The sequence below is a fragment of the Syngnathus acus genome, chromosome 21, assembly GCF_901709675.1.
Source record: "Syngnathus acus chromosome 21, fSynAcu1.2, whole genome shotgun sequence".
In the NCBI taxonomy this organism is placed as follows: domain Eukaryota; kingdom Metazoa; phylum Chordata; class Actinopteri; order Syngnathiformes; family Syngnathidae; genus Syngnathus; species Syngnathus acus.
The window spans coordinates 13393176-13419463 of NC_051105.1; the positions used below are offsets into that span (position 1 = coordinate 13393176).

General features: G+C 46.3%; 2 protein-coding genes across 6 annotated transcripts in view; one reads left to right on the forward strand and one right to left on the reverse strand.

Annotated features, from left to right (window-relative positions):
• The window catches only part of LOC119139697 (interferon alpha/beta receptor 2-like), a 65751-nt gene extending 53445 nt beyond the window's left edge, over positions 1–12306 (forward strand). For 4 of the 5 annotated variants that reach the window (XM_037280639.1, XM_037280637.1, XM_037280640.1 and 1 more), the window contains one exon: positions 11256–12306. In XM_037280639.1, the coding sequence (XP_037136534.1) occupies positions 11256–11969 (714 nt within the window). In that variant the 3' untranslated portion in view covers positions 11970–12306. The remainder of the gene's footprint in view (positions 1–11255) is intronic. The other variant, XM_037280643.1, reaches the window with a different exon arrangement.
• Positions 12307–12802: 496 nt separating this feature from the next.
• On the reverse strand, positions 12803–19241 carry LOC119115098. Its single transcript, XM_037239285.1, is given in 11 exon segments — positions 12803–12861; positions 12912–14138; positions 14427–14601; positions 15383–15794; positions 15796–16018; positions 16085–16340; positions 16734–16796; positions 16977–17154; positions 17589–17693; positions 17776–17850; positions 19003–19241. Coding segments are annotated over 11 exon segments (3012 nt in total).
• Positions 19242–26288: the final 7047 nt, after the last annotated feature.

A 26288-nucleotide genomic window follows, 5' to 3' on the forward strand; every position in this document is an offset into this window, starting at 1 on the left:
ATGTTATCAAACCATCTGTGTCACTCCAAATCATTAAATCCATCGATCGTCCTTTTCAACAATGGGTGCGCGCAGCTGACGGCGCTTGCACTTCAAAATATTCCACAGGCCCATATAACGATATCTAAATTAGATATCAAATAACTATTATATAAGCAATAGTATTATCAAACCATCTGTGCACTCTAAATCATGAAATCCATCGATCAAATTCCTCGTCTTTTGTCAACAACGCCACGCGTGCGCCCTGACGTCAGCCTCGTCGTTATTCCACAGATCTACTATATAACTATATGGTAGCGTTAACAAAGTTCAAGGAAAGACGTGGGTTTGGTAAATGGCTCTTTATTTAACAAAACAAACTTCCAGGCGTGTGGCGGCGTGGACTTCCAGCCACGGAAGTGGAAGAGAGATCCATAGAATAGGACCGGGCGTGCGTAAAAGCCATGACCGAGCCCTATCCACCATCCTCGGACAGCCACCCGGCCGAGCGCCGGCCCCAGACTTCCATCCACGGAGGTGAAAGAGAGCTCCATAGAATAGGACGGGGCGTGCGTAAAAGCCATAATAGTTTTTCAAAGCTTCTGTGTCACTCCAAATCCTTAAATCCTTCAAACTCTTCGTCCGCCGTGTCACTTAGAAACAAAGCTGCTAATGATGCCGGTAGTACGTGGGGTCCTTCGTCATCTTCGTCATCCCGTGATCAATCTTTGTCCTTTATGTAAACAACCGCCACGCCGCGTCGCGCTGCTGACGTCACTTGAAATTCAAATTACAGTAATCCCTTGCTACATCGCGGTTTCACTTTTTTTTTTTGGGGGAAGATTTTTGAAAAAAAACACATATAAGTCGCTCCTTATTATAAGTCGCCCCCCCACCCAAACTATGAAAAAAACCGCGACTTATAGTCCGAAAATTACGGTAACTAAACAAATTTGTAGTAAGTGTCATTATTACTAATTGGAGCTACACAATTGCAGCGTAGAAGGGTGAGTTTTATCTTAGGTTAGATGAGCGAAGGGCACCATTGCTTACAAACAAAAAGGTCGATAAACAGTTTCTTACTCTAAGTCCTCCAAGCATGCTCTCGTTTTGTTTTTTCCCGGTATAGGTACAAAGAAGTATTGTACAGGACGGCGACGATGATCATTTCCTGCATTTTATTCTCATTTCCTCAAGCAAAAGGCCCGCCATTGCATTGCACAGAATGTCATGTGACACATTCCTGAACCTGATTGCCTGACGCGAGGCGAAGCGAGTGAAGTTAGTCCGCGGAGAGGCGAAAGCATTTTTGCGTTGCGTGTCGACGCTTCCCACATCCAAAACGGTGTCAGAAACAGGTGTGAAGCAGCATAAGTACTGTGCCACATTTCACTGTTTGTAACATTAACGCAGTTATAACAATCAACATAGTTGAGTCGATCATCCGGAACTGAAAAACTATAACAGTGTTAGTTACGCCGTTACTTCAAACGCCGTTAGTCACAACACTGGTGTTCAGTAGCATATTTTAAGTAACTGTTGCAATATAAAAATATACGGGTCAAAAAAAAATCCCTCTCAGTAACTCATAGTAATGTTCACAATCAGTGAACAGAGTTCATTTGTGAGGAATGTTCTGAGGTGAAAAGAATGTCAGAGTGATGAGTTTGAAGCTGGAAATCCCAGGTGTGATGTTCATTATTGTCATTGGTTATGCCCCACAAGTAGGACGTGAATTAGAAGAGAAGGAGAAATTCTGGAGTGAGCTGGATGAGGTGATGCAGAAGTGAGTGCGTAGTGACTGGTGCAGACTTCAATGGACTTGTTTGTGCAGGCAACAGAGGTGATGAGGAAGTTATGGGCAGGTTTGGTATCCAGGATAAGAACGTCGAAAAAAAGATGATGATCACCTTTACAAAAAGAATGGAAATGGCTGTAGTGAATACTTTCTTCCAGAAGAGGCAGGAACATTTGGTGACCGACAAGAGCGGAGGTAGGAGCACACAGGTGGATTACATGTTGTGTAGACGATGCAATCTGAAGGAAATCAGTGACTGCAAAGTGGTGGCAGGTGAGAGTGTAGCCAGACAGCATAGAATGGTGGTGTGTAGCATGACCCTGGTGGTGAGGAAGATGAAGACGACAAAGGCAGAACAGAGGATGACGTGGTGGAAACTAAAAAAGGTAGTTTTGTGTGACTTTCAGGGAGGAGTTGAGACAGGCCCTGGGTTATCAGGAGGCACTTCCAGATGACTGGACAACAAGAGCTAACGTGATCAGTGAGACAGGTACTTGGTGTGTCTTCTGGAAGGAAAGTCGATAAGGAGACTTGGTAGTGGAATGAGGAAGTGCAGGAGTGCATACGTGACAAGAGTATGCTAGCTAAGAAGAAGTGGGACACCGAGAGGACTTAAGAAAGTAAACAGGGACACAGGGAGATACAGCGTAAGGCAAAAGCAGAGGTGGCAAAGGCCAAACAAAGAGCATATCTGTATGCCAGATTGGAGAGTGAGGAGGGTGAGAAAGATTTATACAGGTTGGCGAGGCAGAGAGAAAGAGATGAGAAGGACGTGCAGCTGGTTAGGTTGATTAAAGATAGAGATGGAAATGTTTTGACAGACACTGGAAGTGTGATAGGAAGATGGAAAGAGTACTTCAAAGAGTTGATTTTTTTAAACACTTTTTAAACACGCCTGCTTTCCAAAGCCAACCTCTGAATATGACGCTGAGCGCGCGCACTCAACTTCTTTGGTCGACCATGGCGAGGCCTGTTTTGAATGGTCTTAGCCACCGTGCTACAGCTCAGTTTCAGGGTGTTGGCAATCTTCTTATAGCCTAGGCCATCTTTATGTAGAGCAATCATTCTTTTTTTTAGATCCTCAGAGAGTTCTTTGCCATGAGGTGCCATGTTGAACTTCCTGTGACCAGTATGAGTGAAAATACCTAATTTAATACACCTAATCCCCAATCACACCTAACACCTCGGTACACCAACTACCGTTTTTTTCCGTGTATAATACGCAAAATTTAACTAATTTATTGTCCTAAAATCTGGGGTGCGCATTATACATGGGTACAATTTTTTTTTAATTTTTTTTTTTTAATTTAATTATTTATTTATTTATTTATTTTTAAGAAAATCATGGTACTGGTACGAGTATTGATTCATGTATTGTTCTCTTCTTGTCATGTTGTGAAAGAATGTGGGTTGAATAAATACCGAAAGAACAATAGTGTGTTTGTACTGTGCTCTGGTCATTTCGTCAAAGAAGGGATAATAGTCCTCTTCTCTTCTTGACTGACAATGAATGTGATAGTTTAATACAATCAGCAAATAACAAAATGCGTATTACAGGTAATATTTTATTTCACAACACTTTGCCTTGTTCCTTTCGTCTCTGCTGTTCACTTCAAACACGCTCCATACGAACGCAATGCTCTCGTATCAGACGCTTGCTCGATCACCTGCTCGTTTGCTGTCACAATGTACCCTACACAAATCCGAAACATTTGTTGCGGCTCCGAGTCACGACGAGGGGCAAGTTTTGGTTTCCAAGGGTGTTTTTATTCCTCTTCAACGTCTCTCCCATACAGAGCCGCCTTTTTCACATGTCCGCACGTCACTTTCCTCTCTTTTCATCTGATCGCGGTGGTGCCTTTATGGGCAGTCGGAGAAATCAACGCCAACAAAAAAAATACATCCAGCCTAGTTAAGACCATACCAAAGACTATAAAAATGGGACCCATTGCCTCCCTGCGTGTGTGACGATCATTGGGACTTTAAAAAAAAAAAAAAAAAAAAAATTAAAAAAAAAAAAAAAGAAAAAAAAAAAAATTGGGTGCGTATTATACATGGGTACAGGCTTTTTTCCAGCATCAACATGCCATTGTTAGGGTGCGTATTATACATGGGGGCGTATTATACACGGAAAAAAACGGTAGTCGCATTACACAGGGAGGAAAAATGCCTAATTGGTCCCAATTTTGGCTTAATTTTGAGATTTCCAGTTGGGGTGTAGTCATTTTTGTTGCCAGCATTTTACACATTCGTTGTTGTATTTTGAGTTACCGTATTTTCCGGACTATAAGGCGCACCGGACTAAAAGGCGCACCTTCAATGAATGGCCCATTTTAAAACTTTGTCCTTATATAAGGCGCACCGGACTATAAGGCGCACCATTCATGCATCATGTCAGATTTTTAATCCAAATCAAATCATTCTCCATTTTATCTTTTTTATTTCAACTTCAGCTGCAACAAATTACTTTATAATCACAAAATAATGATCCATAGTCTTATTGATTCATGATTCATAGTCTTCAGCGGGCCACTTATGATTGATTTCATGACACAATGCTTCGGGCCAGTTTAAATTTAGGAATTTGGTCCATATATAAGGCGCACCGGACTATAAGGCGCACTGTCGGCTTTTGAGAAAATTCTAGGTTTTTAGGTGCGCCTTATAGTCCGGAAAATACGGTACTTCAAAGTAACAATAAATTTACTTTGCTATCCAAGCTCTACAGTGACTACTTAACATTGGATCAAAGTGTGATTTCTTCAGTGTTGTCCCGTGACAAGATATACTTAAAACATTGCAGAAATGAGAGGGGTGTACCGTATTTTCCGGACTATAAGGCGCACCTAAAAACCTCAAATTTTCTCAAAAGCCGCCAGTGCGCCTTATAGTCCAGTGCGCCTTATATATGGACCAAATCCCGGCCCGCGTCTAAATTTAAATTGGCTTAAAGCATTGTGTCATAAAATCAATCATAAGTGGCCCGCTGAAGACTATGAATCATGAATCAAAAAGACTATGGATCATTATTTTGTGATTATAAAGTAATTTGTTGCGTCTGAAGTTGAAATAAAAAAGATGAAATGGAGAATGATTTGATTTGGAATCTGACATGATGCAACCTGGCCTGTTTATTGCAGTCACAAACACCAATATCACCCTTCTTATTCATACAACAATAACAACAATAAAACAAACCTAGTACATCTAATAAAAAATTCATTCAACTTTCATAAAATTGTTAATTTGTTATTTTAATCTTTAACTTTTCTGGTAGTGCAATTGACAACAGTTTCTCATTTGCAATATCAACCTATCTGCAAAGGATATAGTAAAGGATATAGTTACATATTTAAAAGTTCATTCACAATGGTAATGGTTCGTGGAATGTCAGTGCGAATGGTCTCAGAAAATGAATGCATTAATGATGCGCCTTATAGTCCGGTGCGCCTTATATATGGACAAAGTTTTAAAATGGGCCATTTATTGAAGGTGCGCCTTATAGTCCGGTGCGCCTTATAGTCCGGAAAATACGGTACTCACTTTTGTGAGATACTGTAGGTGAGGGTAGGAGCGTAGATCAACTGGTAAATTGAGAGCTTCGCCTTTCGGCTCAGCTCTCCCTTCGCCACAACGGACCGGTACAGAGTCCGCATCACAGCAGACGCTGCACTGATCCGCCTGTCGATCTCACGCGCCATCCTGCCCCCGCTCATGAACAAGACCCCAAGATACTTGAACTCCTCCACTTGGGGCAGGATCTCATCCCCGATCCGGAGAGGGCATTCCACCCTTTTCCGACCGAGGACCATGGACTCGGATTTGGAGGTGCTGACCCTCATCCCGACCGCTTCACACTCGGCTGCAAACCACTCCAGTGAGAGCTGGAGATCACGGCCTGAAGAAGCCAACAGCACCACGTCGTCTGCAAAAAGCAGAGACGCGATGCTGAGGTCCCCAAACCGGACCCCTTCAACGCCTCGGCTGCGCCTAGAAATTCTGTTCATAAAAATTATGAACAGAATCGGTGACAAAGGGCAGCCTTGGCAGAGTCCAACCCTCAGATTTGTCGGTGCTGACTTTCATCCCGACCGCTTCAGACTCGGCTGTGAACCGCTCCAGTGAGAGCTGGAGATCACGGCTTTAGGAAGCCAACAGCACCGCATCGTCTGCAAAAAGCAGAGACTTAAGCACCGAAGCACCCCCCACAGAACTTTCCAAGGGACACTGGTCGAACGCCTTCTCCAGGTCCACAAAACACGTGGACTGGTTGAGCGAACTCCCATGCACCCTCGAGGATCCTGCCAAGGGTTTAGAGCTGGTCCACTTTTCCACGGCCACGAAGAAAACCACACTGCTCCTCCTGAATCCGAGATTCGCCCTCCCGACGGACCTCCTCTCCACACCCCTTAATAGACCTTACCAGGGAGGCTGAGGAGTGTGATTCCTCTATAGTTGGAACACACCCTCCGGTCCCTCTTCTTAATCCCAGTCTGCCAGTCCAGATGCGTGTCAGCCAGGACAGCCCTACAACATCCAGCGCCTTTAAGAAATCCGGGCGGATCTCATCCACACGCCATGCCTCCGAGGAGCTTTTTAACTACCTCTGCGACTTTGACCCCAGAGATTGTAGTCCACCACAGATTCTCCAGGCCCTGCTTCCGCAATGGAAGGCGTGTCGGTGAAATTGAGGAGGTCTTCGATGTTTTCTCCCCACCGACTCACAACGTCCCGAGTCGAGGTCATTAGCACTCCGTCTCCACTGTAAACAATGTTAACGGTGCACTACTTCCCCCTCCTGAGATGCTGGTTGATGGACCAGAATTTCCTCGAAGCCGTCCGCAAGTCATTCTCCATGGCCTCGCCGAACTCCTCCCTTGCCCTTGTTTTTGCTTCAGCAACCACTGAGGCCGCGTTCTGCTTGGCCGTCTGTTACCTGTCGGCTGCCTCCGGAGTCCCACATGCCAAAACAGCTCGATAGGACTCCTTCAGCTTGACGGCATCCCTTACCGCCGGTGTCCACCAACGAGACGTTCCCAGCAGACCCTCATAGTACGTTTGGGTCGGCCAGATATCTTCCCCCACTATCAAAGCCAACCCACCACCAGGTGGTAATCAGTTGTCAGCTCTGCCCCTCTCTTCACCCGAGTGTCCAAAACTTGCAGCCGCAAATCCGATGACACGACTACAAAGTCGATCATCGAACTGCGGCCTAGGGTGTCCTGCTGCCAAGTGCACACATGGACACCCTCATGCTTGAACATGGTGTTATGGACAATCCATGTCGAGCACAAAAGTCCAGTAATAGAACACCGCTCGGATTCTGATCGCCCGTCCAGGTCTCACAGTCATTGCCCACGTGAGCATTGAAGTCACCCAGCAGAATGATGGAGTCCCCAGAAGGAGCGCTCTCCAGCACTTCTTCCAAGGAGTCCAAAAAGGGTGGGTACTCTGAGATTAGATAAGATTAGATTCAAATTTATTGTCAATGTACAGCACAAGTACAATACAGCGAAAAGAACTTTGACATCCAACCAGAAGTGCAAAAAGCAGTAAAGTGCAGAGTAAAAAGAATAGTGAGCAGTAGGTACAGTGCAATCAGGTAAATATGAGGTGAGTTATACTATGCGAGATAATATACAAGAGGGACGAGTGCGGATATGACTGGCTAAGTATTTACAATAAGATGCAGTTGTCACGAACGGAGTGGAAATGGAGCGAGGACGACCAAGTGCAGCTTGGACCAGGGTTTATTGTAGCAAACTCAAAAAGACAGACTCGGCAACCTGACGTGACTTGACAACAAAACCAACAGGACTGACCGACAAAGACGTGAAACAAAAGACAGGAACCAAACAAACCTCATGACAGTGACACATGCATCGTCAACATCAACAATGCTCCGACAGGGAGTGACACACAAACAGAACTTAAATACAAGACAGGTAACAAGAGGCAGGTGAGTATGATCACACCAATCATGGGCACACAGGAAGGGAGGGGCGAGCACACAGACACACAGAGACGATGACAACCTACAACACATAGCAAACTGGGGACGAGACATGACAGCAGTAGAACAAATATTTTCTGGTGGTACTAGAATGCTAATTATAAATATAGGGTTATAAATATATATAGTGTCAGTATAACCAGATATGAACAGATATGTACAAGCGGAGTAAGAGTGATGAATAAATATATAGGTTATATAGAATTATATGGAGATATGGACAGTATATGCAGGTAATAAAGGTGTTGTGGTGGGGTTATTGTGCTGCAGGGTTCAGAATGATAAGAGTTCAGGGGGATGACAGGGGTGTTGTGCTGCGGAGTTCAGGGCGATGACGGCAGAAAAGAAAAAGCTTTTCCTCAGTCTACTCGTCTTGACCTGAAGAGTCCGGTATCGCTTCCTAGAAGGAAGAAGAGTAAACAGTCTGTGGTTGGGATGACTGGAGTCTTTGATGATGCTGCGTGCCTTCTTCAGGCACCGTTTTTGGTAAATCGACTCGATGGTAGGAAGTGATGTGCCGATGATGCGTTGGGCCATCTTCACCACCCTCTGCAGTGACTTCCGGTCCGCGGCTGTGCAGTTGCCGTACCAGACCGTGATGCTGTGCATAGACACAAAGAACAGTCAGGACTCGTACCCCCCACCCGAAGGCGGAGGGACGCTACCCTCTCTTTCACCAGGGTGAACCCCAATGTGCAGGCGCCCAGCCGGCGGGCGATAAGTATGCCCACCCCTGCTCGACGCCTCTCACCATGGGCAACTCCAGAGTGGAGCTTACTTTGCACCCGACCCCTTTGGCCCCTCCCACAGGTGGTGAGCCCATGGGTAGGGGGACACACTTTGCCTTTTCGGGCTGTGCCCCCATGGGTGAAGGCTCGACCACCAGACGCTTGCCTTCAAGCCCCAACTCCAGGCCTGGCTCCAGAGGGGGGTCCCGGTGACCTGCGTCCGGGCAAGGGAAAACGAAGTTCATTCATATTTATCATCATAAGCCATGTTTTGTGAGCCATGCTTTTTCTGGCCCTCACCCAGGACTTTTGCCATGGGTGACCTTGAGCAATGTGCGTCACTGCGGACAAGCACGGGAAACGAAGCAACCAGCCTGTCATGAACGAAGCAAGACTGTTTGTTTTGGGACTGCGAAAAGAGGGAAAGGAAGGCTAGAAGCCAGCAGAGCGGGTGCATGAGGCGACTGACGAGTCGGTCAGCGAGCTCACGTTGTGCGTCGTGGCAACATCTCATTACACAATGGATCAGACAAATGGGAATCATGTGGAAGGCGTGCTTGTGTCAAAAAGCGGCATCATATGCATTTCTTTTGTCCCCCATAATGACGGTTTGTGTATAAAAGCTCCCTTTCAGTAATGTCCGTCTTGATCTCGTTCTGTCTCTTCTTCGTGTGAATTATACGCCTATCAAAACATCTTCTTCTTCGGCGCATTATCTCTTCTTCGTCTGTCTCTTCTTATCTCCCTTCGGTTGCCATGGTGATACTTAGTGTTGGCAAAGCTTCAGGGGAAGTCGCTTCCATCGTAGATGATGGGCTTTTCCATGGTCAGATGATAGAAGACTTTCTTGGAGATAAATCGTAAGAAGGAGTTGTCGAAGATGAGCGCGTAGGTTCCCGGCCGACGCACTTTTAGCTGTCCCTGAATGGTCTCTTTGTGAGAATTGCAGCGCGTCAGTGGAATGAGAACCTTTGATCGCTCCAATTGATCATCAGCATTTTCCCGGTAAACCACACTAAAGGAAATGCTTTTTGGTTCCGAAGAAAACATCCAGCCGATGCTCGGCCCCGCGTCAGCCACCGCAACGGTCACCACGCTGTAACAGCTGGATTTGATGAAGAGCTCCCGCGAGCCGTCGCCAAACTGGGAAATATCCTCGATGCTGAGCGGGACGGCCATCGTGAGTTCTCCGGACTTGAGAAGGTTGATTTCCGAATCCTGTACAGTGGCAACGTTCTCCTCTGGCTCGTCAGGGGCTAATTCTCCTACGCCTATATTCAGGGATCCGGATGGCCTTTGCTCGTGCTCTGCCTCAAATTAACCTTCTGAATAAAATGCATTAAAAGTTCACGTTCATTACAACTTGTTTTTGGTGAGCAAAATGTCAGAAGAATTGAATTTAAATGCTGATTGATTGGGTTTTAATACAATGCAGATGGTCCAAACAGCGCCACTGCTTTGTGTAATCTCTGAGTCACATGGCAGAGTAAGAGAAAGGGTTTAGAGCCCTTTGACGCAGGTCACCTAGCGTGCATTCCTACTAAAGCTCATAATAGTCACAAGCAACACAGCCAGAATAAGCAGCAGCCATAGTAGTGTTTCAAAATAGTATTTTTGTTGTTGTTTTTCCTTCAAGATACCGCAGTGTATAAAAGTGATCAAGTCATCACAAAAATCACGAAAAAATCCTTATATAAGCCGCACCTGACTATAAGCCGCAGGGTTCAAAATTTTGGAAAAAAGTCGCGGCTTATAGTCCGGAATTTACGGTATATACTAATCAGCGGGTAACACGGGACGGTTGGTGGCGATCAGCATCGATTAACCCCCGCAGTTCTGAGGTCTAGCGCGGAGTCAGCCGGCCAGCAGGGCGAGAGTGGAGACATAACACAGCCGTGCAGAAAGAGTCAGGATAACGTGTGTGGGGCATGCCTCTGAGCAATGTGCTTCACTGAGGACAAGCACTGGTTGTGCGGCTAACTGCTGCACACATTGCAAAAAGGCATTGCCGTCCAGGAGTCGGGATTGCGGCGATGAGCACTGTTCAATGCTTGTCAAATCAAAATCAAATGTTCAATGCAACAATTCAATTTTAAGAGGAAAATAAAGTTTCTTTTTTTTTATCCCAAAAGAGGTAAAGTTTTTTTTATGAGCAAATCTTTATTTATTATTAAGTTATCAATTTATTTTGTAAACAAGATATTATTTATTTATAAATAAGTTAATTTATTTTCGTGAACACATTTTTAGTTATGTATATTTTTATTTCCTTGCAAGAGATTATTACAAGAAAGATTAATATAAATTAACAGTGTTCTGCATACAGTATTAGAGTAGAGTTTTGAAAGGGTTTATGCCTTCTTGGTGGTCACTGTTTACTGTTTATCGTTTTTGTTTCTATATGCAATGTTTGAAACATAAATGTGTCTGTCAGGTACAAGTTGTTTAACTTTAATAAATCAAACACTGATGGGACAATCCTGTACCTCTTTCTTTTCGACCAGAAATGTGTTGCGCTGGTCAGGGGGTACTTGGGTGAAAAAAATATTTCAAAGGGGGTACATCACTGACAAAAGGTTGAGAACCACTGCTCTAGGCAATTGTTCACTTCCGAAATATTGTTAACAATGGTTGGTTATTTGTTAATGTCACAATGGCTTTTATTTAGGTTATATGTGGGACCTTGGCTTCAATCTTTTTTCATGATATTCTCTTCTCTGCTTTTTTGTTTTAGACATCCGTCCATCACACAAAGGAGGCCCTGATTGTTGTGCCCCACAAAGCATCCTTGTCTTCCCTCGTAATTAGACCAACACTGTACTCTCCATGTGAAGAGAAGGACCGTCAACTGTCAGATCTTCAAGATGGAGAAAGGACTTCAAGAAATGAAAGTGGTTACAAAATGCGTTTAAATTCTAACCTACCATCTTTGTCATCATCATCTCCTTCCCTTCTATTCTCATATCAGCCTGGATCACGGTTAAACAACACTTCAAACTCCATTTTTTTATCTTTAGATGTTTTTAGTCCCCTGCCTCAAACATGGATTTGGAATGACAGACTTTTAAATGCTGCATCAAAACATACATCAACAACAACAGCCTCACTTTCTGATACTCTTGTGAACTCAGACCACAGTCCATTTTTAGACCAAGCTAGTTTCATGGCTGAGAGGATACAGCCAATTGAGGTGGAAAACTGGGAGGATGAAAAAAGAGACAACCAAGATGTTAATCTCAGCTCTCTAATTTTGGGTAGGTATGTGGAGGAATGGGATAAAACCATTTCTGACCAATCAAATGTGGATACAATTGATTTGGAAGAGCATGACAGGAATTCAGCGATGCTGCCAGAAACCTGGGACACCAAAGAGGCACACACTCAAAGCACCTCCTGCTCTGATGATGAACAGCAACAAGATATACAGTTTTCATACATGAGGCGCTAATTTTCTGTCATATAGGACATATTGTACTATACACAGAGTTGCCAAATGTTACAAATCGACAATACTGTAACACAGGTGTCAACACAGAATAAGACACTAATCATAGGCTGTGAATAAGCTACGCTTTTGACATCGTTATCATGAAGGGAGGAGAACGATGGAGACCATGCTAATTGCCAAGCTTTTGTGACATGTTGTAAAGCACCAAAATTAGTGATTTCCCACCTCTTGTTGTTTTATCCTATTTCGTAATACAGTAATCCATTTATTGCGGTTTAACTACATTGCAGATTTTTTTTCCAAATTAAAAAAACAATTAAAATTCTAAATAAACTTCTAATTTGGAGAATTATGGCACGAAAGGTGCCCACACGCCAGCAGAAGGCAGGGAGTGCCCACACAATTGCAGTGCATACACTTGTACCTTTTTATAAAAAAAATTGTTATAATAATAAGAGTTCTAAAAACATATTTACAGTGTTGTAACCTTGTTATAGAAAAATTGTTATAATAATAAAAGAGTTCTAAAAACATATTTACAGTATTGTAATGCCCCTCAGTGCGTCAAGGATGTTCAGACGGTTTGATCGCAGCTTTTATTATAACAAAAAAAGCATCAGAAAAACACATACAAACAGAAGTTGCTGGTGGCCACAACTCACGCCCATGCGCTTCACACACCAACTGATTGCCCAGCTAACAAGCCCGCACAACCCACCCGCATGACGTCACTTCTCACTCCTGGCCCCGCCCTCACACGCCCAGATACAACAAACAAATAATACAGGACATTACACTGCCCTCCCATTTATAAAACCCATCGACCCGAGGGGTCAACACAAAAAGTCATCCAGCCGTCGTGCCAGCTGAGCAGGGACAACACTGGCGGAATCTGGGGAACATGAATCCACCGCACGTCCCAAAGTGGCGGGTGAAGCCGACCCCGCCTCAAACACGAGCTAGTTTGGGTGTACACCCAAACTAGCTCATCAATCTGGAAGTTCCGCCCCTTGCTCCGCACGTCGTAGTTCCGCTTCTGGCACACACTGGCTTTCTCCAGCTGGTCCCGGGCGGATGCATGCGACGCCTCCAATCGGTCCTGCAGTCTCCGGGCATACTCCAGCCCCGGTTGGTACTCAGAGTCACCAGGTGGCCTCCCGAGCGCCAACTCCGCCGGCGTCCTGATTTCCCGGCCCAGCATCAGCAGAGCAGGAGTGCAACTCGTGGAACTTTGAACGGTCGAACGATAAGCTATCAGCACAAGCAGAATGTGTCGGTCCCAGTCATGTTGGTGATTGGAAGTGAGGATGGCGAGCTGCTGCTGCATGGTGCGGTTAAACCGTTCCACAAGGCCATCACTCTGCGGATGCAAAGGGGTGGTGCGTGTCTTCTGCATGTCCAGGAGCTCACAAAGCGCAGCAAAAACCTTGGACTCGAAATTTCGGCCTTGGTCACTGTGGAGAATGTCAGCAGTTCCAAACCGACAGAACATGCCCTCCAGCAGCGCGTCAGCCATCGTCTCTGCCTCCTGATCTGGAAGTGCGTAAACCTCTGGCCACTTAGTGAAGTAATCCATTGCACACAGCACATAACGGTTCCCTCTGTCCGTCACGGGAAAAGGACCCATGATGTCCACAGCAACCCTTTCCATGGGCGCCCCAACCCTCTGTGGCTGAAGCGGTGCATGCGACTGGGCCTGAGGCCCCTTGTAGGCTGCACACTCATCACAACGCTGGCAGAAGTCCTCCACGTCTCGACAATGCTGACCCCAGTAGAACCCTTGCCACAGCCGTCGGAGAGTCTTCGCACTGCCAAAGTGTTCCGAACCAGTGCCCCCGTGGCAGGCCCTCAGCATCGCCTCTCTGAAAACTCCGGGCACCACTACCTGCAACCTCTCCTCCCCGGTGACTGGTTCCTTCCACGCACGTTGAACCACGCCATCCTTCAGGCGCAGCACCGAGAACTTGCGCCACAGGCACTTGGTAGCAACGGAGAGTCCCATCACGTCCTCCCAGGGTGGCCTCCTGCCACTCTGACCCCACTGGCGCACTGGGCCGAGATCGCGGTCCCCCTCCTGCTTGACAGCCCACTCCGCTTCCAAGGTGCAGCACGATGGTCCCGCAGCAGCGCCCTCGGAACACAGATCCAACTCCCTGGCATCCCGCCGGTCTCAGTAGGTGCAGGGGTCAACAGCACACGGTCATCGGGAAAGGGCATCGGCGTTGGCGTGCCGGGCCCCAGTCCGATGCACCACAGTGAAGTGGAATGCCTGCAACTCCTCCAGCCACCGTGCCACTTGACCCTCAGGTTCCTTGAATGAAATTAACCACTGCAGGGCAGCGTGGTCAGTCCTGACGGTGAATGGCACGCCAAACAGGTAGTATTTGAAGTGACGTGCCGCCAAAACAACTGCCAGCAGTTCACGTCTGGTGACACAGTAGCAGCGTTCACTCTTACTGAAGGTGCGGCTGAAGTAGGCCACCACTCTCTCACCATCTGGCGCCACCTGCGACAACACTCCCCCCATGCCGACATTACTAGCGTCTGTGTCCAGCACAAAAGACAGCGCTGGATCCGGTGGGGCGAGAACAGGAATGCTGATGAGCGCCCCCTTTAGGCTGGAAAACGCCTCCTGAGAGTCCGGCGTCCACGTGAAGCAGGGATGAGAATCTTCCTCGGATCCGCAGATTTCCGTGTTTTTTTTCCGTCGGGAGTATCATTTTCGTGAATGGTGTAGATCCGTTGAGAAAATTGTTTTTATATGGGGGGTCGGCTGTTGCGACAACAGCCGCCTTATTTTCGGCAGCATTTTGGCGCTACTTTCGTCACACCATTTGCCTACTCATTTGCCTAATTAGCAAACGTTTTAGCCAGCATGGCGAAAGGTTTTAGAGAAAAAAGACGAGGATCATGCAAGGGAAATAGACAAGTCGAACGGGATCAGAGACTGCTTCAGATGGGCATGGCTCGAGAGCAGCGTCATCTTACAACTCGGAACACAAAGACGCTCTCAAAGCAATGCGACAGTGAGCGCCCGGTGCGCTGCAGTTGCGCGATCGGACAAAATTAAGCTCCCTGCGCACTTAGGTCCACTTGAATTTTGGAAAGTACATTAGGAGTTTAAAAATATCTTCTAAATTTCTGCGACGGCTCTGTCACAATAATGCAAACAGCGCGGTGCAATTACGCGGTCCCCAGTGGGGCATGTGGCCCCCCAGACTACTTTTCACAGTTTTTTTTCATTTGCCGTTCTCATCCCTGGTGAAGGATTGGTCACCTCGAAGGAGGCGGAACAAGGGCGCCCCAATGCAAGAAAATCCTTTCACGAACCGTCTGTAGTAGGAGGCCAGCCCCAAGAAGCTTTGAAGCTGCTTCTGGTCTCTCTGTACTGGCCAGTCTTTGATTGCACTGACCTTCTCCTCCAACGTGCTGATGCCTTCGCCGTTTACACGGTGGCCCAGGAACTCCACCTCTCGCCGCATAAGGTGGCACTTTTCTGGATGTAGCTTCAGTCCAGCCACCGCAATTCTCCCAAGCACCAGCCTCAGAGAATCCAGTGCGGCCTGGAAGGACCCGCCATGCACGAGGACATCATCCAAATACACGAAGCACTTCTGCCTTGGAATGTTTGAGAGCACAGTATCCATCAATCGCTCAAATGTTCCTGGTGCATTGCATAGTCCAAAACTCATGACCTTAAACTGCCAATGCCCACGGGTGGTATAGAATGCCGTTTTAGGTCTGGACTCAGCGGTGAGAGGGACCTGCCAGTAGCCACTGCGCAAGTCGAGCGATGACAACCAGGCAGACCCTGAGACCAAGTCCATCTATCCGCGGAAGCGGGTAGCAGTCCTTCCTTGTCACTTTATTAAGTGGCCTGTAGTCCACACAGAAACGCGGTCTGGCACTCTTCTTTCTGGGCACCATGACCACGCCAGACGCCCACGGACTGTCGGAGGGCTCTATAATTCCTGCCTCGAGCATGGCACCGACCTCCTGATCTGCAGCCTCCTGCTGGACCAGAGGTAAGCGTCGGGGCCGCACCTTGACTGGTCACGCGTCCCCGGTGTCGATGTGGTGCGCCACCAAGTGAGTGAGGCCCACCTCATTCTCACTGAGGGCAAAGATGTACTCAAAGTCCCACAGCACCCGTCCTCTGCTGGCTGACCGGGGGCTAAGGCTGCTGACGCAGCTGGCCAGGACGACGTTGCTTCCCCCAGTGAGTGGTCCATCTCGGGGCGAGTGAACTCTACCCACTCTACCGTAGACTGGGGGGGAGGGTTCAGCGCTGCGATAAACCTGGGCAGTGTCGTCCCCACCTGCAGGTTCTTCTCTGCAGAGTCTGTGGTGTCGATGCTCACTTCCGCAGTGCTGCGTTGGGACGCCGCAATCAGCCCCACATGCTGACCATCCGGCAGGATGAGCACTCCAGCACCCAAGTCCACCACACACTTTGCAGCTTTCAAAAAGTCCCGGCCCAGAATACAAGGGTCACTCACGTCCGCTACCCGAGCTGAGTAAATCGTTGACAGACCCCTCAAGGTAAACGCAAAGGTCCCTTTTCCTTTCATCTGGCCTGTTTCACCGTCCTCAGTTTGGTAAAAGTTGATTGCAAGACGGTTCCCACTGGAACAACGTCAGGCCTCACAATCGTGGCTGAAGACCCTGTGTCCACCAGGACTATGCAGGAAACATTTCCAATCAGCACGCGAACATGGCTGGGGTCCCCCATGTCTGTCCATCCGACCATCACAACAGGCTCACTCCGGACATGGGGGTCTCGGCGCACAGCCCCTCCGCATGCAGGTTGCTGTTCCCGGTCACCATCTGGAAGGGTCCGCGTCATCTGGGTTACACGGACCCCTTCCCGTTTCCCTGCTGGTTTGTCATCTTCGGGCAGCGACGCAGTAGATGACCAGACTGCCCGAAACCCCAGCAGACCGCGGGGCGCGCGCGCCGATTGCTTCCTTCCTCACGCTGTGCTGAGCGAGCGTTTATTGCACACACCAGCTCCTCCACCCACGCCGGTTTGCGTACCTCCCCTTCTGACGACGTTGCCGAAACGGAGCAGGTTGATGATTGTAGCGTCCCCTTCACTGCAATCTCCCTTTCCATGGCGAGGGCCAGCACCTCTCCCAGCGCTGTGGGATGGGCTAACTGGACGTGCAGGTGCAGCTCATCCAGTCTGAGAGCTTGGATAAACTGATCACGTACCAGTTCATTTTGGACTCCAACCAGCATGCCAGCATATGCGCGCCGACCCAGGCTCTCGATCTCATGGGCGAGGCAACGAAGCGGCTGATCCGGGCGCCGAACACGCTGCTTGAACTCACAGTGCAGAGAGTCTTTTAAATTGAACTCCCCAAAGCGCCTCTGCAACGCTCTCACTAGCGCGCTGTAATCTAATCTCTCCTCGGGGCTCAGCAGCAGCAGACAGGACGTAGCGTCTTCTGTCAGTCAAAGCTTCAATTGTACCGCTTTCACCCTCTCCGACCAATCCGCTGCATCAGCCACCAACACGAACTGTGCACGATACGCTTCCCAACTTCCCTTCCCGGAAAACGTAAGCGTTTTCATCGCCGCCCACGTGAGCTCAAGGGCGCCACCATGTTTATTTACGTCCAGCGCCGCCGCTGCGTCATGACGTAGCTCCACTTGGGCGGGCTCACGATCAGGAAGGCGCGAAACACCACAAAAATGGCGATCACGCTGGGGCCAACTCGGCTCGGGCATGTCAATAACACGCTTCCTCCTTTACCCTCAGCCGCTCGCCGTAGCCGCTGCACGGCACGGCTTCCACCATTACCTCCGGCCGCCCGCCGTCGCCGCCACACGTACCTCCTCGTTCACTTTGCGACGACTGACAAAGTCGCCGAACATCCTGACACACAAAAGTCGGCGTACAAGTCAACCCAAGACTTCTGACACCAATGTAATGCCCCTCAGTGAGTCAAGGATGTTCAGAAGCAACAGAAAAACACATGCAAACAGGAGTTGCTGGTGGCCACAACTCACGCCCATGCGCTTCACACACCAACTGATTGCCCAGCTAACAAGCCGCACAACCCACCCGCATGACGTCACTTCTCACTCCTGGCTCCGCCCTCACACGCCCAGATACAACAAACAAATAATACAGGACATTACACATGTACACTTGTACCTTGTTATTAAAAATTACAATAATAAAAACTGTTCTAAAAACATATTTACAATATGTATTAAGAATTCTCCATGTTATGTTATTCAGTCGTGCTTTGATTTGAGGTAGAGTGCTTTATTGTGAAGGCCGTTTTCAGGCGATACCACTTCCTGTTTCATGTTCGCGTGATACAGCAGTCATTGACGATGTAAGTGGGTCTCCTAACAAGAGATGAACAATCACATATGTCTTACCTTTAGGACAATGTAGTATTGCTCCAAATGTTGGTTTACGTTCCTTTAGAGGTCCGTTTTCGCGTGTTAGCACGATCACGAATTAGCATTTTTCCGCTAACTCGTTAGCCTGCCCAGTACGTCTTAACATGTTACACGCACACACGTATAATATTTATATTTTCAATATTTATACAAAAGTTCCTGTGTGTTATTTTGTCACGTTTCGTCCCCGGTTGTTTTATTATGTGCATATTGTCATAGTCTCTGTCCATGTGCCTGTGTGCTCGCCCCTCCCATCCTGTGTGCCCGTGATCAGTGTGATCATTCTCACCTGCCTCTCGTTACCTGTCACGTATTTAAGTCCTGTCTGCGTGTCACAACCTTGTCAGATTATTTCTTGTCTCTCGTCGTTCGTATCTTTCTGTTTTTCCCTCGGTTGTTTTCTGTTTGCCATCCCTGTCGGTCAGTCAGCCCTGTTGGTGTTTTGTGATGATGTTAAGTTAGTTTGCCAGTTCCTGTCTGTTTCCCTTCATGCTCCATTCCAATTCCCTTTTCCCTAAATAAACCCTTGTCCAAGCTGCATTTGGTCGCCCTGCTCCATTCCGATCCCGGACGGAATAATCCGACCACTTCAGTGACCAGCGCCTGGACCAACCTTCTCCACCAGCTCCCGCCGCGACGCCGGATCCGTGTCCATCTCCCGGCGCTTGTTCTAGCGCGATCGGCTCCGCTGCCGTCGTCGGACTTCGCTCCAGCGACACCGGCTCCGCAGCCGCCATCGGAGTTCCTCGGCGCCATCGGCTCCGCGGCCGCCATCAGACTTTGCTCCCGCGACGCTAGACCCGCGGCCGCCGTCGGAGTTCCTCCCGGCGCCATCGGACTCGCGGCCGCCATCGGGCCTCACCGCGGCTGTCACCAGACCTGCGGCCGTCACCAGACCTGCGGCCGTCACCAGACCTGCGGCCGTCGCCGGACTTCGAGCCAGCTGCGCTGGAACCGCGATCGTCCCTGGCCCCGCTCCCACTGCTGCAGCGTGTGGCGGCTCCTGCCACTGCGCACAGCGCTGGCTCCCTGGTGCCGCCGATTGCAGCTCCGCCTCTCGAATGCCGCCGATTGCGGTAATGACTCCGAGTGCCGTCGATTGCGGCAATGACTCCGCGAATGCCACTAATTGCAGCTCCGCCTCTCGAATGCCGCCGATTGCGGTAATGACTCTCAGAGTGCCGCCGATTGCGGCAATGACTCCGCGATCGTCACCCGACCCCGTGTCTACGACTGCAGCATGCTCGACTCCTGCCGCTGCGCACAGCTCCGCCTCCCTGTTGCGTATTTAAGTCCTGTCTGCGTGTCACAACCTTGTCGGATTATTTCTTGTCTCTCGTCGTTCGTATCTTTCTGTTTTTCCCTCGGTTGTTTTCTGTTTCCCATCCCTGTCGGTCAGTCAGCCCTGTTGGTGTTTTGTGATAAGTTAGTTTGCCAGTTCCTGTCTGTTTCCCTTCATGCTCCATTCCAATTCCCTTTTCCCTAAATAAACCCTGGTCCAAGATGCATTTGGTCGCCCTGCTCCATTCCGATCCTTGACATATTTATACTATTAATATATTCTTTACATGTTTGAAACAATTATTTAATGTTCTAATAGAAAAATATGCACTTATTTCATATACATTTATTGACACACAAAAAATGTACAGATGAGCGGATTTCACTTATCGCGGGTGGTTTTTGGAACCAATTATCCGTGATAAACGAGGGATTACTGTATACTCACAATAACTGTCCCATAGTAAAGTACCAAAATTCAGACAAATTGCTATGGAAGGGAATTCATGGCAGCTCTGTATAGACTGTAGATCTGTTTCATGTCAGCTTGTGAATGCATTTATCTCTACCCATTTAAACATCCATCCATTCATCCATCCAACCATCCATCCATCCATTTTCTACACCGCTTGTCCCCACGCGGGTCACGGGCGTGCTGAAGCCTATCCCAGCAGGCATCAGGCAGTAGGCGGGGAACACCCTGAATCGGTTGCCAACCAATTGCAGGGCACACAGTGACAAACAACTATTCGCACTCTCATCTTCGAGCAATTTGGAGTGTTCAATCGCCCTACCAAGCATGTTTTTTGCGATGTGGGAGGAAACTGGAGTGCCCGGAGAAAACCCACACTGGCACGGCGAGAACATGCAAACTCCACACAGGGAGGGCTGGAGGTGAAATCGAACCCGCACTGTGAGGCGGCCATGCTAACCAGTGGGCACCGTGCCGCCCCCCATTTCAACAAATACTTAGAAACTCATCTTTTATACAATTAATTTGGGATGGATTTACCCTTTTAAGAAACACATTTTGGATATCAAAATCTCACTGGAACCTAAATTTACACCAACAGAGAAGAGTTCCAAAACGAGCTGCCTTGGAGTGACTGAGCTTGAAAAGATAATACAATGGAACTTTGAAAGTGGATTTAATCTCTTCAGGGGTCCCGGTGTACCTCAGATTGGGATAGTACATATAGTAAATAATAAAACTGTCACCACCATAAAACATTTATCTGTATAATTAATGACTGCATTACAATCCATCCCTCCATCTTTATTTACTTATTTATATTTATTTATATATATTTGTAGTTATTTTCTACCACTTTGCTATATATACCATATTTTCTGGACTATAAGTCGCTCCGCAGTACAAGTTGCACCAGCCATAAAATGCATAATAGAGAAGGAAAAAAAACATATAAGTCGCACCAGAGTACAAGTCGCATTTTTGGGAGAAATTTATCTGACAAAATCCCACCAAGAACAGACATGAACTGGCAACAAGCTAAACCAGGGGTGGGCAAACTTTTTGACTGGCGGGCCGAATTTGGTTCTAAATTTAGACCGGGGGGCTGAACCAGGAGCAGATGGATGTAGTGTTTGTATGAAGTAATAGAAATGACATGTAAAGGTCACTGCATAAAAGTTTTGTACTTTTAGTAGGTAGTAAAGCATAGATATTCAAAAAAGGCTTTTTGAAAACAAATGCATTTATTAACAGCATTAAAAAAAATATTTCACCAAAAAACTACTATCAGTGACTCTCATTAAATACGACACTGTTATTATGAATAATAGTTTCCATCACTTCAGCACCTGCAGGTCAGATTTATGAAATATGTTTATCTAATGAGGCGAAATCACATCAAACGGCAAACATTCTGACCAAATACATCATCTTGAAGAATCAGTGAAAGAATACCGTGTTTTTCCATGCAAAATGCGCCCCCGTGCATAATACGCACCCTAAAAATGGCATGTCGATGCTGGAAAAAAGCCTGTACCCGTGTATAATACGCACCCAAATTTTGACTCTTAAGTCCGTAAACGTCAAATTATTTCAGAAAAAAGATCATCTTTGGGAACAACCGGATGTTATTCTGCCGGTCAGTATCACTGCGCATGCGCTAGCAAACTCGATAGCGAAGAAATGTTTCGGATTTGTGTAGGGTACATTGTGACAGCAAACGAGCAGGTGATCGAGCAAGCGTCTGATACGAGAGCATTGTGTTTGTATGGAGCGTGTTTGAAGTGAACAGCAGAGAAGAAAGGAACAAGGCAAAATGTGAAATAAAATATTACCTGTAATACGCATTTTGTTATTTGCTGATTGAGACTGCTAATTAAACTGTGAATTGAAACTAATAGGTAGAGAACTGAACTCTCGCTCTTTATATAGCTGACGTGTCTTGCGCATCCGTTCTGCGCATACTGTCATGGCGGCCTCCATATGATATCCGGTCCGCGATGGAGATTAAAAAACAAACAATATTTGACAATAACACACCATCAAGGATTGCACCATCGCATCAAACGATGTGTCGTCAATTATGTATTTTACTGACTAAGTGTGTTGGGCAGGATGGCTGAATGCGATGCGCGATTGACAACAAACGAGGTTTTCAAGTTTTATTTCGAGGGAGATTTTCTTCAAAAATTGTTGTACCCATGCATAATGCGCACCCCAGATTTTAGGACAATAAATTAGTTAAATTTTGCGCATTATGCATGGAAAAACACGGTACATCTAAATAAAGTAATAAAGAAATCAATAGTATTGTTGGTCTCCCTTTTTTGCAAGTGCATCATGGTCTGGAGTAAAGTTTGTTGTGGTAATTCTTAGGACAGAGCCGAGGTGTCAGTCCGTTAACTGTGACGGGCTTTGTTGACGTTCATGTGGCCGAACGTCTGCTCACACACGTAGGTCGAGCCAAATTGTCCACTCTTTTTTAAACACTCGGCACTCAGTGTCCACCTTTCTTTTCCTCGGGCCACTCATTTTAATGGAAGGATTCCAGGGGAAGGTTTGTGGATGGCATTAGCGTAAAACTATCTAAAAGCTCAGCGCGCGAATTACGAGAATGCTGACGTCACAGCCCACACTCGAAATTCGGCACTGATGGAAATAGAGCGCGGAGTGCGCCGGGTCCGTATTACTTAGTACGTACACGCCCTTGTGAGTGTGCACAGAGCTTTCTGACACGGCTTCCGGGAGTAAATGCGCGGGGGGGCGCTTCCCCATCTATTGGGGAAACATAGTAATTGCAGGGAAAATTACCCCAAAAAAAGTTTAATAATACAATTTATTGAGGTTTGGCGGGCCGGATTAAACGGCCCCGTGGGCCGGATGTGGCCCGCGGGCCCTAGTTTGGGCTAAACGATACGGTATGCTAACGTTACATAAACACTGACGTAACATTAACAGTTATTCAAATAACATAACACGTTTATTAAACCATCCGTGTCACTCCAAATCATTTATTCCATCAAAATCTTTGTCCTTTGTGTAAACAATGCCGCTTCTGGCCCCGGAAGTGCATGCGGCGCTGACGTCGGACTCGTCATCAATTGCAGTTCAAATTATTCCACAGGCCTATATAACTGATAGTTTCGCCCACTCTACCTTTTATGCAAGAAGCACACGTGAGACAGTTTGCCCACTTTACGCTTGCAAGCGGAGCAAGCCATCATCACCCCTGTGTGATACAGAGGTGCTTGAAAGCAGTCTAACTTTTACCTCTTGCAATATTTATTGAGGAAAAGTAGGGTGGGGGTGAGAGTGAACAGGTTTCGGGGGTCACCTCTGCAAACTGGTTAATCAGTGCAGAGGGTCTTAGCGTTTTGTTTTACAAGGTTGTGGAAACAGATACTAATGGAGCATTTTAGATAACTAACTCAGCAAGAATGTTTCCACATCATTTGGAAGGTTTCAACAACTGAATGTGGAAAGTTTCAACGAGTCAAGGAAAGGTGTAAGGTTTTAACAAAGTTAATTATTCTAGTCTACATCCCAACATAATCATACGATCAAAGTAATTTGTCAACCCTAACAATAACTATATATAAACTATATATCAAATAACTATAACAAATAATTTTATTGAACCATTCGTCTCACTCCAAATCATTAAATCCATCGCACTCTTCATCCTCTGTGTCACCTAAAAAAAAAAATTTTAAAAAACACCGCTGCTGACTCCGGAAGTACATGCGGCGCTGTCGTCAGACTCGTCGTCAGTTGCGGCTCCAATTTTTCCACAGATCTATATAACTATATTGTAGTGTTACCAAAGTACCAGGCTAGTCGTGGGTTTGATAACCGGCTCTTTATTTCACAAAACAAGAGCTCAACATACGAGCCAACAAACAGTGTTCCACACACTGTGCCTAACTCTAACAAAGCGTCTCTCTTCCTGTCTCCTCTCCCCTGCTGCCTTCACGGCCTCCCTCGGCAACTGAACTCTAACAAAATACAAGTTGCTACACTAAATAAACTATATATCAAATAATTATAACATGAATAACAAGTTTATCGAATTATCCGTGTCACTCCAAATCATTAAATCCATCGAAATCTTCGTCCTCTGTGTCAATCTCTGTCCTCTGTGTTATAAAGAACTCTTGAAGTCAGTGATTGGATTCAGACTCATTGTCATTGCGGTTCCAATTATTCCACAGGCCGAGTGCGACCTCATGCGGTTTAAAGTGGAAATAACATGTGAAGTGATCAACTTTACTAGTCATTAAGTAATGTGTTAATGATCAAGTAATAGTGTGTTATTAATTCCACATATAAATCGCTCCTGATTATAAGTCGCACCCCCAGCCCAACTATGAAAAAAACTGCGATTTATAGTCCGAAAAATACGGTACACTCTTTTATTGAACAGCATGGTGCCATATGCAGTGTGTCTGTCACGGTCGGAGGAAGAGCCTGCCCTATCGAACTTTGGGACACCCAAAAAGAATGTTTTTTTTAACACATCAAACATATTAAAGAAACAAAATAGGTGACAATTACTGGAACACTTATCTATAATTGTCAAATAGAGATGACATAAAAATGGTGAGAGGTCGACCCCAAATCAACAGGGCCCAAAATGGCTTGGTCAGAGGTTCCACGTTGGAATGTAATTTGACTATTTCTGTGTGGAGTTTGTTCTTTCTGATTGTAATGGTTTCCTGCGGCATCGCAAAATCTTGCATGTTAGGTTAATTGAAGACTTTGAGATGCCCACCTATAGAGGCTTTGCAGTCACGTGGTTTTATCACGTGATTTTGTGTTATGCCGCCGTCTTGGCGGTCAACTCGTCAGCTCGTTCCTACGTGTTTGTATAGATTGTTTGATTTCTGCGCTACATTTTCACCGATTTCATCCGAATTATGGCTGATTTGCTATCCAACGAAGTTGGGCATTTGGATGAAGAATCCAAGAAACGTTACAGAGAAAAGTTGAACCTTGTTAGCACAACGGATCCGTACCTTTTACCGAGAAGCATGCTAAAATCGCCCGAGCATTTTGCAACAGCCGACCTGCCTGAACTCTCATATCCAGATATTTATAATTACCTCGTCGATTTGTTTTGTAATGGCATTTCATAACTTGACATATTAAAAAACTGAATAGAGTGAAATCATTCAGATACTGTACCTGTCTGTTCAAGTTGCTACCATTTTTATTTTTTGTTTATTTTTGCATGATGCCACATCTGATTGGCTTGAAAACTTAACCAATAAAAATTTTAACCTTGTGCCAATGGCTTGAAAACTTTACCAATGTAGATTTTACCTTGTGCCAAATGAAGTAACAAAAACCCTCTTGTTAAAAAATGCTACATTAAAAAAAAATTGTTTCACAAGGTTCATAATAATTTTTGGGGAAATTTCCTAATGCATTCACTCGAGAATTAATTCTTCAATTCCAATATGAAGTTCAATATTTACATTGATAACGTTTTCAAGCCAATCAGATAAAGCATCATGAAAAAATAAACACAAAATAAAAACGGGGGGGTGAACTGAAGAAATCATCCCATTCCCTGCCTTGCTGCTCTTGCTGCCTTTCTAAAAATGCACCCAGCATTTTCAACAATCATATTTGTATCATCCCATATTGTATTATTTCACATTTTGTGAAACAAATCAGGGGTGAATAGTTTGTTTACATACCTGATATGAAGTCCTCATTGCATATCCTTGTGTAAATCGTAGGTTTCCATCGTTCACGACGAATATCCGCGATCCATTTATCACGTTTTTTCATGTTCGCCGGAAATCTATAGAAGCTAAGATTTGGTTTATCGCCTCGTCTATTGCTACATCCAACAGCACAGCAGGTATCTGGCATTTTTAAGCTCAAATAGCAGCAGATATAACAAGAAAGCGTGTGTGAGTCGTTGACCGGCACTGAAAAGTTGACCGCCAAGATGGCCGCCAAGCTAATGTGGGTAGCTTGATGACGTCAGCTGCAAAGCCTCTATAGGTGTGAGTCTGATTGATTGTTTGTCTATATGCAGTTCAGACTGCAGGCAAATCAGATTTTTTTTTATTAATCAAATTGCCTATCCATACGAGCAATAAATCAGATTGAATTCGTTTCATCCCTGTACTGAT